The 17,323-nt window shown below is 40.4% G+C and overlaps 1 protein-coding gene across 10 annotated transcripts in view; it reads right to left on the bottom strand.

Moving 5' to 3' along the window:
• The window catches only part of IKZF2 (IKAROS family zinc finger 2), a 113,358-nt gene that overhangs the window by 94,855 nt on the left and 1,180 nt on the right, over positions 1 to 17,323 (bottom strand). For 3 of the 10 annotated variants that reach the window (XM_061348056.1, XM_061348055.1, XM_061348057.1), the window contains exons 2-5: positions 17,012 to 17,082; positions 16,563 to 16,598; positions 15,231 to 15,279; positions 14,423 to 14,527 (exon numbers count right to left, since the gene is read on the bottom strand). In XM_061348056.1, coding sequence (XP_061204040.1) covers positions 14,423 to 14,527; positions 15,231 to 15,264 — 139 coding nt within the window. In that variant the 5' untranslated portion in view covers positions 15,265 to 15,279; positions 16,563 to 16,598; positions 17,012 to 17,082. Of the gene's footprint in view, positions 1 to 14,172; positions 14,376 to 14,422; positions 14,528 to 15,230; positions 15,280 to 15,555; positions 15,956 to 16,562; positions 16,599 to 17,011; positions 17,083 to 17,323 lie in introns of those variants that run through there. The other 7 variants (XM_061348054.1, XM_061348060.1, XM_061348053.1 and 4 more) reach the window with 5 other exon arrangements.

The raw sequence follows: 17,323 nt of genomic DNA, 5'->3' as shown, positions 1-17,323 counted from the left end.
GGAAAATAGCCAAAGAAAACAGCATTCTCTCACAGGCCACATAAAATAAAAGCAAAGGGTCCAAAGCACAACACTTGCCATCAGCTTCAATTAGCAGCAAAGTGGGTTTTGGGAAAACAAGGGCCTCTCCAGAGCTGCTATAGGGCAAAGACGAAATCCCAGAATTAAAAACAAAATCCCCACATGCACATTAATATTCAGAGGCAATTACCTTTCAGCTTAAAGTCAGCCAACATGCATCTTACTACAGCAGCTCTTAAAGCAATCTTGTTTACAGCTGGAAATGGATTACATTATCTCGGCTCCACCTATCCACATAATGCAGAGCAAACTGTCAAACATAAAATTACAAAATGGTTATTGTAAGGTATCCCCTTCAGCATAAGAATTAATTTGACCTATTTTATTACTAAATTATTACTCCCACACAAATTTTCTATCACAGATATCTATCAGCGTTGACATTTATATTCAAGCAAGGCACACTCCGATGAATATTCTTTTCCATCTCAAAGGTGTATTGAGCAGATTTGATGTAAACAGCCTCCTGCCAAGCTAGTTAAAATCTTTAAACTTTATATATACAATTAGATTGTGACAATAATCGTTTGCCTTTTAGAAAAAAAAAAAGAAAGAAAATTCAGAAAAAAAGGAGATCTATACAGTGTTTCAGGTTCTGAAATAAAATGCCTCACAGATTAAAGACATGATTAATCTAAATTTAAGGAGGAACTACAGATATTTTTCCTATGTCTCTGGCAGGTTGTTCTGATTGTCACCAAGAGACACAATTTGACACAATGGCCCCGATTAAGAATGTGCTTAAGTCCTATTAAAGCCAGTGGAAGTTAATCATCTGTTTAAGAGCTTTGCTAAATCAGGACCAGAACAGGAGACATTTCCAAAAAATCTGGGCCTAAATTGAACACACACTAATTAGCTACACACACCAATTACATGATTATGGATGAAATGCTGTTGTTCAGCCTTTACAATAGCACATTTTGTGTGGAATCATTTAGGAATTAAGGCCTAATTATCATTCTGTAACAGGTCCCACAATGCATTATAACCCATATACACCATGTTCATTTTAGTTGAAGGAATAGCTTAAAAAGAACAAAAAAGAAACCCAAAAAAACAAACAAACAAAAAACAACAACAGAAAGAAAAAATCCTTCCAGTAGTATTTGTCCAAATTCTCAAGTGGATCAAGATCTGACCCTTTTGGAACTTCGCTGTGTTTACAGTGAGAATATCTGAGCACTTCAGCTCAGCTCTGTTTTCTTATTGCTACATTTTGCTTACAGAAAATATTCACTCTTGCATTTCAAAATATAACATTTGTACTCTATGCAGCTTAACAACTGAAGCCCCACACTTGGGAAACAAACAAATTGGCACAGATTTGCATACCCAGGATTACAGATACCTGCAAATTATTTCTAGTAAATTATTGCACGAACAAAGCAGGAGCTGCTGAAAGGGTAATCGTGAATGATCTCAACCATTTGAAATATCCGATGTTAGCCAGGATTACAAAGTCTCACTTTTATGTCACTTAGCCTGATATTTACTGCTTTTTCTTAGCAGCAAGATTTTTGGGTAAGTGGCTTCAAGAGGCTGCACCTTCATTAAATTAAGAAAAAAGCCCAGGAATTCCCAGCCCTAGAGATTGCTGAGAAGCCATGCTTCAGTGCAAAACACAGCTCAGAAATGAGAACGGACGACGAGAATTACATTTATTAAACAAACACCCCAAAAAATCATCTCATGGCATGTAAGGCAATCTTGCGATTTCAAACTTGACTCATGATTGTGAAAGTTTGGAGTTGGCATGCCAACTCGGTGAGCCATCTGCTCACCACCAATTTATAAATGAGGCTGCTGCCAAAGCCACCCGATTACTCAGTTCTAATATTAGTGATGTAACTAAAACATGCTCATAGGGTTTCTTTCCCCATGAACCAGGAAGCACAAGAAAAATAACTTACAGGAAAACTTAAAAATAAAATAGGCAAAAGTGTATTTATGCTCAATACTCCCTTCAAGACTGATTAGTGGGAACATTCAAGATTAATTCAATGCTTTTAGTTCTATAATTCCCTTTAAACCAAGTCAGAAGGAAAGAAATCAGTAGAGTGATTAGAAAGGATGAGACAAGGTGATTCATATATTCTGCATCCAGTGCCCATTTCTTTGTTAATGATTTAAGCAAAACACACGCTGCTAAAAAACCCTATACCTCATAATAGCATTTAATATATTTTTGACAACAGATTAAAGAAATTGTGCATAGAGTCTAGCAGGTACAACTGCTGATTTTACTAGTGATGCTTATTGTTAGGACAAAAAAATTTGGGTAAAACACCATCCTATTTAAACTCTTCCTTTCTTATTAAAATTCCAGATTACATATATCAGTGAAAAAAATGCTGCAAGCTCATCTACAGTAAATAATCCTTCCGGCATAAGATATTGTAATGGAACTTGGATTGAAAATTACTCAACCATTTTTAAAACATTGAGTCACAATTCAGTTCTGTTGGCCTGAAACTCCAGATCTATCTCCATGGCAAGTCAGCAGCAAATCCCAAAGCACAGCCAGTATTCCCAGAGCTCAGACATTCGGATGCGCTGCTGCAGTAGTAAACCCAGGAGCATGCAATGTTTTACACCAGTGCTTCCACGTAACACCTTCTTCCCATTGAAGTAAGAAAAAAAGCTGTTTTACTACTGGCTTCAATGTGAGCAGAATTAGGACATTTCTGAGGGCTCTACAGAGGGCATGAATAAGCCTAAAGCCACAGGCAATCCTGGTGGCATTAATTAAGAGGCCAATGCCAGTGATAAGTATCCCACTTCATTTCACACCTTGCCCTATCACTGCCAAAAAGAGATTCTTTTAAATCTGCATTTTGAAATTAAATGCATCATCATTACACAATTACCATCCTAATTAGCCTCCTCAATAACAGATCAGCTTTATTTACCATTAATTTTGGTTAATGAGTTAGTTGTAGTTTTATCTGATGGATAATAGGAGAGAATTAATAATTGCTTAATCCACACAAAATTTTGTTGTTCACATAGTGCACAAAATTTTGACAAATGTTTCTGAATCCTAGCCAACAACCACCAGCACATTTTCACTATCTGAAAGCAGCCAAAGCTCAGCAAATGTTATCATATCACATTATAGTAGATTAAACTGTTTATATATATAATTAGAATTATTATAACAATCTACAGTCATAATTATAAATTGATATCTCATCACCAACTCAAATGGAAGCGTCCCCCTCTTCAAAACACCTGGCCAGAACAATTAATTCAGGTCATCTCTTTCATGGTCTACCAAGATCTATTCCATTTACAGTTGCACAAAAATACAATGCAGAGATCCAGGCTGGAGAAACAACTGTCTTGTTCGCAGGGCAGGCATCCTATAGATCCCATTCCTTTGTCCATACCCCTCCAATGAACTCTAGCCTTAAACCAGTTTAAGGTCACAGTTACACTTTTTTTAACTAGACACTGGTTTTAAATGGTTTTAAAGCACCATCGTCAGTAGCCACATTGCTACCTTCTCTTAAAAATACTTTCCTGATCCCAAACAGGGCTAGTTTTGCTCCACCCAGACCCAAGTACAGACCTCACAACAGGAGACATACTAGAAATTCCTTAAAGGGACTCACATACTAGTTTCATAAGGGCATTCAGATGCCACAGCAAAGATGGGGAAAACATGACAAGCTGAGGCACCAAACAACATCCACATGTTTGAGAAAAGAGAACATATGATAGTGATCGGCATAAGCAAATCAGAACCAATACCCTGGCACCATTCTCTTCTAGCACAGCAGTCTACTGCTGGGGTGCTGTAAATCAGATGCCACATAAAACTTAAGGATCTCCCCATATACAGTCACTAAGAAACCTTGAATAATTATACTGCAATTATTATCCACATTTCTACAATGAAAACCTATTTTTACTCATTTCCTAAGACACCCTACTCTGTTGTTATAGGCCATTAAGAAAACCAACCAGGGTTCCACTGCAGGATTGGCTGCAGTCAGGACACAGATAAAGCATCTTGACATGAAGATGAGCAAGTATGTTACATAGCATCGTGAGAGATTATTTCCTGGAATGCAGTACAGTTTGCTTTGGTTTTGAATACATGTGATATATATTTATTAGAGCAAAAAATCTCACTGCTATCAATTTTTCTATAAATATTTAATGATTACAAGTCAGAAGCTAAATTTAAATAACAATAGCTCTAATGACATTAAATAAACCAAGCACTTGAAAAGTGTGAGAAAAAAGCAAATGCTTCTTTACAGCATTTTAGCACAAAAGCAGTAAGACGGCAACCTGAAACCATGTTACGTGCTGATAGCCTGAGTCATGTCTGGTCTCACAGTCCGAGCAGTGAGGTGATTTTGCACAAACATCTAACAAAATGTAGGTCCTGCGAGCAGCAGCCTTAGCAGAGACTGGCTTCCAACAACTTTTTCCCATGAATTTGACATTTGAAAAGGGTGGCGCTTAATAGCTTTTCCTTTAGCAGAGGCATAAGTCACATACCTCTCCTCATTCTGGCTTCCTAATTTCATAAGACTTGCATGATTCCAGTATTTTTCAAGCCTGTATGTCTCCACAGTATGTGACCGAAACTCTCCTGAAGTGCCTTCCGTTTGTATTTACACACATCTCACATGCACAGGCTTGTCACAAACTAGGGCTGGACACATTTTCATGCCTTCTCTACTGATACTAGCTGATTTGGGGGCAGCTGACTGTTAAAAGCATTTGTACTCACATTCAAATGTATGGGATTTGAGGGAAATGAAGAAATTTTGATAGACTATAAATTTAAAAGAATGCAAGAATAAACTCACAGAGCTCTCACAGTCTGCTAACGTCATATACTACTTGACCCTTAAATACACAACCAGCACATCATTCTTTTGAACCCGTGACCTACCTATAATCTGACATTCTGAAGTCACATACGCAAATGATGAAGCCGACTGCCTCCCACCTATAGGAGTTGAACTCATACTAACATCAATTTCTCTAATTTTTCTCCACCTCTTCAGCTATAATTTTATTCACCCATTTGTAGCTCTTCAGATGGCATCCTTTGTGAAGCTCTTAAAGATTTATTGTTGAAATGCATGATATAACGAGGAGATATTATTCCATTACACTCCAGAAGAATAGATTATTCAAAGGATAATACCTAACAGTGATGGAGAGAGAGGCCTGTGTATTTAAGCTAGAGGAAAAATTTCAAACAGGGGCTTTCAAGTAAAGCTGATACTCCAGATTGTTCCAGGCAGCTGCATGGAGATGTATTAACCTCAAACAGGAACCACCTGTGCTGGTAACAAGGTCCAATGAACTGGCAAAGTTTACCTAATTTAAGGAGATTGAACTGTAAAACTATTACACACATTTATGTCTAGGACATGCCTGCTTCTGAAAGGTGATGAGGACTCAGGCACTGAGCAAACTTAAGGCCCAAAAGCGTATTCTAAAATATTTCTCTACAGGGACAAACTCTGCACAGGTATTGCACTCTCCACAAATGCAGGAAGAGAGGCCCCTCACCATGACACTGCATGTGCAACACAAAGGCCGTACGTAGGAAAGGAATTAAAAGCAGTATGCAAAAACGCTAATTAATAAGATTTGTTCCCCTTCAGGAGCCATTATCTGGGCAAAGCAAAACACACACTGCTAGGTATCAATTTCTCAGTAAACATGATAAAACCCCATCAAATTCAAACACAATTTTCTTCTTTGCCTGAGCCTTCACTCAGTATCACAGCCCTGTAATACTAACCAGAACAAGATCTTCAATCTACTGCAGCTCTTCCCTAGAAACTTTTAAACCATCCATGACCTAAACAGAATAGCTGCTCTTCCCCAAATGAACAGACCTCATGCCTCTTCTGCGTGCAGTTTGCATACAAAAAGAAGAAAACTTCTTTCATTTTCAAAAGAAGGGAATTCACATCACCCTGTTTGTTGCTCTTTGGACAGATAGGGGTATTTAATTTTTGCTGCTGAAGTTTAAAGGATGCACAGATACAGTTCCCAAAAATTCTCTCAGCTTGTGTTTTATGGCTAGATCATTACCTGAAAAGCAAATTTGTTTGCAAAGGGAAACATAAAATGTCCAAAGGCTGAGCTGAGGACTAGGAAAGAGTAGGTATGGAATCTCATATGACTACACACACACAAATTCCCGAAGAGTAATTATGAGAAAAAATAACATGGACTTGGGTGTATCACAGGCTTCTCCAGCCAGCTTTCTGTGCCACTCAGCAACATAACTTTCATGGACTGAGGGAACACATGTCCCTTGAAAAAAAACAGGACAACATCACTTTCTTCTGATGGAATTACGGATTTTTTTGAGGCTGAGAGGAATGCAAGGGAAACATGACTCATAAGGAGCTGAAAAAACTCCAGTCTATTGTTGAAGGTCACAGCATCGATATGTTTAATATAACACTTGTTTTGTTCAAGTGGAGGAACAAAGGGGGTAAACAAGAAAATATCCCTCATCGAAAAGTCAAGCTCTGTCATGTATGTGGTTTAACTGCAAATGGAGCACCTCTATTGTAAGCCCTGCCCAGATCTTCTGTTAGCTGGAGATGAAACACAACTACCTTACTTCCCCACAGAAGAGGAAACTTCACAAGAAAAAAGGTGATAGACAGAACAGACAGACAAGATGAATGGATTTTCTGTGCTTCAGTATGTCCTACCTTCTTTGGAAACTGCTTCAATCTTCCAACCCTCAGGACAAAGGGACTGACATCAGCAGCATCAAGATGTAGCTGGGTCTTCTATCCCCACTGCATGAAGCTTCAGGGCAAACACTAGAGCTGAGTCCTCAAAAGGCCTCCTCCAGCCCAGTAATAGGTAAAAGACTTAAATATTCCCAATAGTCTTCCCTTTCTCACTTTCCCTACTACAGTGACTATACCTGTGCCCAGAACAGCCTCACAAGTGGTACCAATAACCCAGTAGAAAAAAAAAGGGTAAAAAAGCCCCAGTTGGTGCAGCTTCTTCATAAAGCCTTCATGGGGAGAGTGGAGGCACATCTGGAGTGAACTGGATTCCTTGGCTCCTGCCTTACATAAACCCCAGTTTGCTAAACAGGCTACCTGTTTAGGGACACCATGCACTTAACGGCTGTCTTTTTCATTCACCACCAGCTAGTAGATTCACACCCTCCACACCAGGGATGAGAGTGCAGTTTAGTCCTAAGACTGACCTACAACCACATATAGGTGTACAACCTCCATACCATTCCCTCCAAGAGCACAGGAATCACCAACAATCTTGGCTTCCCCATAGGGTAGACACAGTGCCCTGTAACCTCTCTGGAGAGGCTGAATACAGCAACCATGAGCTAAAAGAGCAGGTATGATGCACACAGCGTACACCACCTCTGTGGTGCTATGCCTCGGTCACACAGCATTACTGGAATAAACCTCCAAAGCAGAAAGCAAGGATGTGTGGAGAAAGAGTAAGTCAGTTAAAAAAAAAAAAAAGAAAAAAAAAAAAAAAAAGTTCTAATTCATGGAAGCTTTTTATCAGCATAGAAATAAGGGGCATCAATCAGCTTTTCCAGGAACAGGGCCTGCTGCTTTACGGTACACTCCAGTGTAACACCTGTAACACCAGTTGCAGGTGACCCTGCCAGCCACGGCTACACTCACAGCAGGAGCTTCTGCCAACACTGCTATGCCTGTGAGGGATTACAGCTCTCCAAAGCCACAGGCTGACACAGCAGTGCCAGCACAAGCCAGTAATGTAAACCTGGCTCTGGATCAAGGGCACATTTTGCTGGGCAGTGTATACGGGTTTGTCCATACACAGACCTGGTAATGTATGGGAAGAGTAAAAATGCTGTGGTTGCTCTAATGTAATCACACCAGAACAGGGTGCTTTAGGACTACCGCAAGTATTCCTGCACAGGACACGAAATAACCTACACTGCTATTCAGGTACTTCTGAAAGTGTCTCATTGTGGGGCTGCAAAAATGAAATGTAAAACAACCTCTAAGCAAAGTATATATTGTAATAAAATTTCCACTTTTGACAAGGCCTAACATGTACCATCCTAAGTGATCAGTAGCCTCTGATTCGCCAAAAAAGGCAAGAGGGGCAAAAAGGCAGCACAGAAACACAAAAGGACTCCCTTACAGTGACAAGAGTCAGGAGAAAAGCTGGACCTCTGGGTCACCCAGCCCATACCTCTCAAGCCTCATCCCTTGTCAGTGATAACCACAGCTCTGCTTTCTTCCATTGGGATGCAGCAACCAGACACTTGGACTCTGGTGTTCACCACTCTGTGCTATGGCACAGGCTCCACACCTGGGCTAGCAACAGGTCTTGTTACTACAGAGAGCAGTGGCACAGCCTTCTCTTAAAGTTTCTACCAACCTGCTTCAAGGTGGATCCCCTAAGGAGTTTTCTTCACTGGGATTATTGAGGAAAAGGCAGAAGAGAGCTAAGCCTTTTCCTCACAGCTAGAATAGCATCAATCTTTCAAGGTGCTCTCTTGGCACTGAAAGGATCATGAGCACAGCTCACCCTCTGTAACTCACAAAGATGACGCAGGTAGCTGCATTTCCACTTGTAAAACCTAGTCCTGCAAACTGTCAACTACCTGAGGGACTAGACAGAGCCTGTAGCCCACAGGAATAGAAAACAAGCCCTTGATCCAATTTCCCATGAGAAAATACCCATCGATTTCAACATGAGGCACGTTCCCCCAGATTCAGGGATGGGAAAGACAAAATGCTCTCTAACAGGTATCGCATTGTGCAGCTGCTATCAAAGTGCCATGTTTCAAGGAAGATGAGGACTGCTCTTTTTGTTGGCATGACTGAAAAGGAACTGAAATTCCAGAGGCAAACTTTGAAAACTTGCTGACTCCAAAGCTAGCAAGAGCACCAAGTGTTGTAACAGGGTGTGTACCGAGGAAAGTTAACCAAACCTGACAGTCCAAGTGAATAACAGAAGCTCCCTAAGAAAAGGTGTGTGCTGCAACAAAGCCCTGGCAGATGACCTCTCAGGAGGCTTCCATCAGAATGGATAAAAACCTTTTTAATGAGATTAACTGATCATTTTGCTCCACCCTCGTTATAACACTCACTGGGAGAGAGGAATGTTTTTGCAGCCGAGTGTCTGACTCCACAGGGAATGCCAGAGAGACTGTAACAGAAATATGAAAAATCGATAGGGGAACCCGCTGCCATTGGAGTGTGAGCTATGGATAGCAGTTACTTAAACACATATTAGTTTCAGCAGCTACCTGGTGTTCGTTTATCCACAGAGTTTGTATCAGAGGAACTATTTCATTATTTTAACCATATCAGTGTGAAAAAACTAAGCTGTTGTGAATGAAGTTACAACAATCCAAGTTGCATCCCAGAAAGTATTTCATTTCTAGGTACCCCTTTTCTCTTTCTTTTTTTTTCAAGAAACAAGCAGTGTAACACTACTCTGCAGCACTTCAGTTTTTAGGTGTGGTCAAAACCCCCTAGATTTCTGTTCAAAGCCTGATCATCACCTTTTTATTTCTTATTTTTCCTCCTTAAACTTCAAGAAAGCTAAACCCATTGGCTGAAACTCTGGTGAGTATTATTCCTCCAACAATTCCCAGGGTCTGAGGTTAAAAGGCTGATGCAAAGTCAATGCTTCTGTAAGTGTCAAAGGAGTTCACTTCTTCCAGTTCCCTGCCACACTTTATTGAGCTCATCCCTTATGTGTAAGCTCATTTTGGCATAGAGCATCTTCACTGCCCTTCAACCTGCAAAACCATAGGTACATCTGTATCAGGCACAGCTGAGCTCTCTAAACATTATACTGTGAAGGCTGGAAAGACAGACACAGAGGACTGAAGGTCATCCTAAGGGATGGTCAGAAGCCCACCTCCCAGCACCAGGGCAACATGAAAGATAGCCAGACCAATAAATGCTGCCTGCCCTACTCCTTAAAGGCTGCTGAAGAGATTCCTCCACATCTCAAGGTTATCCAGTCCAAGTTTTTAGCACCATATGCAGTGTTTCACACTTTCTGAGATACTTGGAAGAACTGAAAACCTGAATCCCCACTTCAGGGGGATTCAACAGTTTGGCTGCCAGAATTCTTCATGCCCCAATGCTCATGTCAGGGGAGTGACTGCCTCAAAGCACTAATTCAGTCCCCACTCCGGCAGCCCAGCCCAGCCAGCTCCAACCACCCTCCCTAAAGAAAAGCCTTCTGCAGAGGCTCAGCCCCCATCACCTCATCCTACTGAAAAAACATATACTGAGCCAAAAGAATCCCACTGCAAGGTCCAGCCTCACTTGCCTGGGCAGTAGACTAGTGATGGCAAGGCTTGTTTGCCGTGTAGGTGCAGCATGAAGCAAGCTCTAATTTTAAACAGTTTCATGCCAAAAGATAAGCTCAATGGTTACGTTTCTTTATCCATACAGATACGGTGCTGATACAGCTTTGATACATGAAACTTTTTCTGGAGGCAACACAATTGTGACAAAACAGGGGTCGTATGACAATTTGGAGTTCAGAAATGGAAGTAATCAAGAAAGATTTGGGGCGCTCTTGTCAGACAGCGCAATCATTCCCCACCACAGAGAAAATGCAATCACCTCCGTTTCAGCAACAGAGTCAGCTGACAGTGGCTGTTTTCTTAATCTATTATTTCTCATAACTTAGTAACACTTTAAGCGACTACAAACACATCTTTAGAATGCACCACAATTTTAATCAGTTTCAAACATCAGATGTTGGGTTTGATATTTATGATTGTTCTGTTTCATTTAAGGGCTCCTTTTGTCTATGAAAGCAAAGATAAAGTTATTTGAGACACCCACTGTAAAGTCTCTAATTTAAGAGGAAATTTCCTCTGTCACTGACTGTCAGATGCTAATAGCTGATGTTATTATTTTCTGCATGATACCAGGCAAGTGGTCTTCGAGAAGGATCCTTCATCCTATACAAAGCCGTCACCGAGCTCACTAATCAAATAACTGTGCCCTGCAGTTTCTAAAGGGGACATTCTAAGCCCATTTTAAGCTTCGGAAAAACAAAAAAAAACAAAACAACCTCTAATAACTAGTAAGAACCCAGTGTGGTATTATGAGGAGGTGACTGGGAATTATTTCTTTTTAAAGCCTCTTTTATAAGGATTCCCCATCAGCCTTTAATTAGCATGCCTGTTCCTATTCAGAGGTTCCTGATCACTTACAGCCCAGTTCAGCATTCACTGAAGGCAACAACACAGACTCCCTTGAATCCTGTGGGGTCTATAGGAGAGCTTAGGGCCATGCAGGGAACTCTCCAGTACCAACACAAAGTTAATTGAGCCCTTGATGCCCAGCTCTGGGTGTCAGCCTTGGGAACAGTTTACCTACGGAAGATCAGAAGATGATCTAGATAGATCTAGATAGATCACTGAGATGATCTATCAACTTATTCTGTTTAACTATTTACACATATTTTAAATCTCTGCTTACATAAAACTACAATTATTATTTTAGAATAGAGCATCTGCCGACATACATACAGTATTCTGCTAAAGGCAGATACATACCACAAGGTATATGTAAGATCATTAGCTAGCTATGACAGGCTATTTACTGTGATTTATCTTTCAGGATCATCTCATTCACAGGGAAAATTGAGTGTCAGCCCCATCCATAACCTATACATACAGTCTAGCTACTTGAAAATGATAATAGGTTAAAGGATGCAGCAGACAACTCTCCAACACCAGCCAAAATATTTAACCTTAAACCTTTTGGAACAGAACCTGAAAACATCAGTAGCAAAGCCAGAAGTCCTACTAACTTGGATTGCCAAGGGCTAATGAACATAGAAAACTCTTTACCTAGCACATAATTTTACTGTTGTTGGGAGAGTGCTGCTCAGTCATTTCAGTACAGATCCAAGAAATCTGCTTCTTATGGTTTTGTCTCTGTTTGAGCCAGATACAAATTAATGCTAAATTAAGAGCTGCAGTTCAAAACTATTCAAAGAAATGCAAGAACAAAGGTCAAAACTTAGATCTCTACCTGCAGGTGCATGTCCCGAGCACACAGCTAAATAGGGCCATCCATCTTCTGGTGGCAACAAAACCAGGAGTGAAATATTTGCGGTCTGATCCATGTACTTACTTACATACCACCTCCTCCATCAGCAGACCCTACTCAGCCAGAATGCTAGGCCCTGGGCTTCACTATAATGGCAGAGTGGATCTGTCCTCCAGTGATTCCACTAGAAACAAAACCATATTGAAGTACAACGCAGCCACTTCTGCCACTTGCAATGAGGGATGATGAAAAAAAAAAAAAAGTCCATCAGGAGCTACCACATTATACAAAATATCTCAAACAGCTAATCCTCCTTACTCTCCCATCTCCACCTCTCCTTTAAAGAATAAATACTACTGAAAAAAAAAAAAAAAAAAAGAGAGGTCGCAGGCCCCTGGGTTATAGAACCTTTAAAAGAATTTCCTGTACCTTATAAAACAGGTGGAAAGCTCTAAAGCACAGCCTGGTGATTTAGTCTACCTATGCCAGATCCAAGATTTGGCCAAAAACCTTAAATGAATCAGTGTAACAGCTGCCACAAAAGCCAACAGCCTCTAATCAATACCTTCCATGTTTAAGACAGAACAAACCTCCTCTCTGCAAAACAGAGTATACAAATTGCAACAAATTTAAGTTTTGCTTGCCTTAGGAAACCCAGGCAGAGCCCCTAATTTTTTAACAGCAGTACATGGTTAACAGAAGAGTAGCAGTGATGAGAGCAGCTGAGACACCTGTGAGAGACCAAAAAACACATCTACAAAAATGAGATATTCAGCAAGGCTGCAGATACGTGTGCTGCAAAAGCTAGCAAAGCTTAAAAAACATTGAAAATGTTAACACAATGAACATGAAAATACTGAATGTGTTAAAGTATTTTTGCATTACTTCATCCTAGATCTTTTTTATTCCCTAATTTGACTCTGGTTTTTAGTCTAGATTATAAAGAAAATTTAGAACAGGGAGATTTTTTTCCCCTTTCAATGAAGCCTTCCCATTAATAAAAATGAAACAAAGAAAATGAAGAAAGTGAGTAGTAAAACTTTTACAACATAATAAAATATATCAGAATCCCAGTGCAGCAGCATTGGAATTGTCTAAAGATGCTGAATTATGATCAGTTGTCATATAAAGTTCAGTCCAGAGTACTAGCAACCATATTCTCTAGCAACATGTATATAATTGGAAGATCTTCATAATAACCCTCAGTTTTAAAGACTCATAAAAACTGCATTTTACCCTTAATTTGCAGGAGGAAAGAATTCTTAAAGAAACGTAACATCTTTTTCTCAGTAAGAATGACTCTGAGGCAGTACACTGTGTATTTGAAAGCAAGCAATCCTGAAAGCTCTCTTTTTCTTTCACAGTTTAAAAAGATAAATACATATCTATAGTACCTACACGAGGAAGAAAATACGTATCACATAGAGAGGAACCCTCTGAAAGTATACTGAAAGCAAAGAATGTTACATTATTCTTTAACATAAGTACAGGGGTCCTTTAAGGTAAGTATCTTGATATAACATTGTAACCAACAGTAAAACAAGCCATGGCACTCACACTCAGAGAAAAGGAAGGATGCTGGTTTTACGAAATGTATCTACTTCCAAAACATAGAACGAAAATAATTATAAAAATATTATCAGCACTTAACACTCTCAGTAGACTGCCAAATCTCTACATTTTCTCAATTTTTCCCCTGACATTCTAAAACAAAATCCTTTCAGTTTGTTAGAAACTCAGCTACTAAGTGCCATAAACTTCCAATTATCCCAACCACTTTTGGAGTTGTCATCCTAATGAATAGGATGCTGAAGGTTCTACATGGAACAGTAAAATACAACCTGCCATCAAACCCAGATATTTTAACTTAATACTTTTGCCAGAGTAAAGCCTTTTTGTAAATAAAGCATGTTTGCTTTTAAATAAAGCTACTTCAAGCTATTCTGAGAAGCACAGTAAATAATAATAACAATTTCCCTTTGGATTTCAAAATCTGATGAAACAAAATCAGTACATGTCAAGCCTAGTATTTTCCTACCTGGAACAGGTAAGGACCAGCTCTCAAATGCCACCTTGGGATAGTTCAGACTGGTAATCCCGTTCATGTTTAGATGAGACACCAGCATGAACAAGAAATAAAAAAAAAAAAAAAGATCTACCCTGTCCTTCTCTTCTTTTATTAGCAACGCCTACAGCAGTGGTGAAGACCTGGTAAGCAAGCTGAGGACCCGGAGGACCAGACTAACCCAAAAACACTGCTAGAGAGACAGGCTTAAGAAAAGACTTACTGCTTGCCATGTGACAGGGAGAGATATGCTGCCCATTGGGTGTGCTGGAGGTGAGGTCAATGGCCATGCCGGAGTGCTCCCTTTCGGGTGAAAACTCATTGTCACCTGTTTTCACAAAACAAGTTTCCCATAAGTTTCCATTCCATGATTAAGAACTACAACCTGCCTGCTCCCTTCAGCCCTTTCCTCTTCCACTGGTGGGGTCTTTCAGAGCCTGTGTAAACACTGAGCTCTCAGCTGCCACAAGTTAAGGTTTAATGAACTAAGAGTTCCCTTAAACCTACTGTCACCAGTCTTTCACACACACACCTGTGACAAGCCTTGCTCCAACTGCTTTGTCTCAACAGAAATTAAGGCTTACTTTTCCATTTCCAGACACCAAGAATCCAGGCTGAGCAGGAGAAGACTGAAACAGTACTTCACCATACAGACCTTCCCCCCAAAAGCTCTGGGTTAACTGACAGTTAAGCAAAGCACTTAAATAAACCCTGACACAGAAAACAGGAGAAATGCACAGTGAAAGGCATAAAAAGTTTCTTGCTGCAATCTGAATTTCTGAAGATGAACTCTCGTTTGCAAAGTTCATTCATCCTCAGCAAATACTTAGACCTAGAGGTACTCACCCATGCACCCATCCCCATGCAATTTTCAGTCATACACAAAACTTATGTTTAAATGCTATTAATTCAGTACCATCTCAATATAAAAATCATACAGAAGGAAGCTAAAGTTTCAAGTGTCTGCATTATAGAAAGGATAGTGGGAGAAGAAAAGTAATTCAGAATAATCAAATGAAATGACTACTTACATGTTATATATCCATCAGCAGCCTCTGCTTCCATAGTCAAAGTGCAGTGCTGCAAGGCAGAAAAGTACACCCTCAAAGACGCCTGTCAGTATCAACCATTAAATGATTAAACTTACTTAAAAGCCCTAAGTAGTTGCCCATTTTACTGCTGTTGCAACCATTGCCTAGAGAAACACACAAGTGTACTGCATGTGCTCATTTGCAAATCACTGAACTCTCCCTGAAAATTATGTGAGTAGAGAAACTCAGCTGCCTCCTAGGCAGGCTGCACTGGGATCACTTTGGTCTGACCATACTACCCTTTCTCCCCTACTTGTATCTTCACCCGATCCAAGAGGTTTTTCCCTGACTTCCCACTTGTCTTGTTTAAGCTGGGATGGTAATGCTTTATCAATTATCAGCGCTCACAGCCAGAACAGGCTTTGAAGAGATGGATACTACTAACAATTGCTCTTTTCACATACACTCCAAGAGATTTCATCCTGAGCTAAACAAAAAAAAAAAAAGCCCTCCCATGTCTGTTACAACTCTTTGTCTCGCACCACTGTACATGCACACACACCTGTACAGGCACCTGTTCACTCTAACCCTATTTATCTGCCACAGCAAGGGGCCAAACATCACACTAAATACTCCCAGATCGTGCATTTTGCGGTGTGAAGCAATCTTAAAGTTTCTGGAAGCACTTTGCTGACACAGAACAAGCTATTACTTTCCAGAAACCCAAGTAACTGTATAGAATGACACCCCCTAGCTATCATTTGATATATATTGAGGGAAAAAAAAAAAAAAAAAGGAGAAAAAAAAAGAGACCAATAATTATAACTATTTTCTTTTAAGTGGAAAAGTTAAGAATCTGACATGACCAGAGGAGAATTTTATTTCCTCTCCCTCCATGGCCTCTTTTTTTGCCTTTAGTTTCAAAACTCTCACTGCACCAGGCAGCTAAATTATTCACAATGAGCCATTTCTGTATTGATCGCCAAGTATATTTAGCCCTGGCTCCTGGAATTTCTCCATTACTTACTGGAAAACAGGCAGCTTCACTTCTTGTCTCCAAAACCACTTCCCTCCCCCTCCCTTAACCCGCTTTCCTTCCCCCTCCCCCCCCCCTTTTCCCCCAATAAATAAATACTTTTCTCTGTGCTCCTCTTTGGTATAAAACAGATCAAATTCCCAAGGCATTCAGCACATAACACTTAAATTTCAACCTGCCCAGCTGCTAGCAAACTCTCTTCAATTACTGATTTTCACATGACTCTTAAAAAAGAAATCTCCAAACAAAAAGTTTTCAAAACAGGTAAGCTGTTTCCTCAAGCCCTTCAAAATTACCTTATCTTCCCCCTAGTCCAGGTAGGCAGGCACACACTGAGAAAAAGAAAGAAACATCAGAAGCAACAGGGAAAGATCATCCCAGCCAATGAAGTGGAAGGAAAGAAAGGGGAGGAAGGGAGGAGGAAGAGCAAGAAAGACAAAAAGAAACACAGAAACATCCATAACCGAAATTAAAACATGGTTTGATTTTTATTTTTTATTTCTTCAAGGAAGGGAGGAGAAGGGGGAAAAGAAAAAGTTTGGTCACCATTTTTAGGCTGGTGATGGCAAATTCCAGCTGCCAAGCCTCCCTCTCCACAACGAATGGAGAGAGTAGAGAGTTTTGCTCTGGCTGAAGAGAGCGCAAAACGGGAAAGTTTTAAAAATATTATTTTTAAAAGATGGAGGAAAAAAAAAAGGGGGGGGGGGTGAAGGAGAGGGGAGAGAAACCCGCCCCTGGCACTTACAGGTGGGGCATGCGGAGCCGGGCAGCGCCGGGGACGAGCCGGCGGGGAAACTCGGTCAGGAATGGCACATACTTTGAAGGAAGATGAAGAGCACACACACACACAGAGACAAAAAAAAAAAAAAAGAAAAAAAAAAAAAGAAAGAAAAAAGAGAGAGAGAAGGAGAGGGAGGGAGGTCAGCCGGTGCTACAGCAATGCGATTAACCAGCGGGGAGAGAGAGAGAGAAAAACTTGATCCACCGGTTCCTTACGAATCGGCACGAAAACGGGGGGAGAGGAGGGGATGCGGGGCGGGATGGGGTGAGGGGAGGG

This window comes from Neopsephotus bourkii, unplaced genomic scaffold (assembly GCF_033783945.1).
Source record: "Neopsephotus bourkii isolate Nb327-2 ecotype Australia unplaced genomic scaffold, CSIRO-AGI_Nbou_v1 NB_335, whole genome shotgun sequence".
Classification (NCBI taxonomy): domain Eukaryota; kingdom Metazoa; phylum Chordata; class Aves; order Psittaciformes; family Psittacidae; genus Neopsephotus; species Neopsephotus bourkii.
This window is presented reverse-complemented; position numbering and strand designations above follow the sequence as displayed.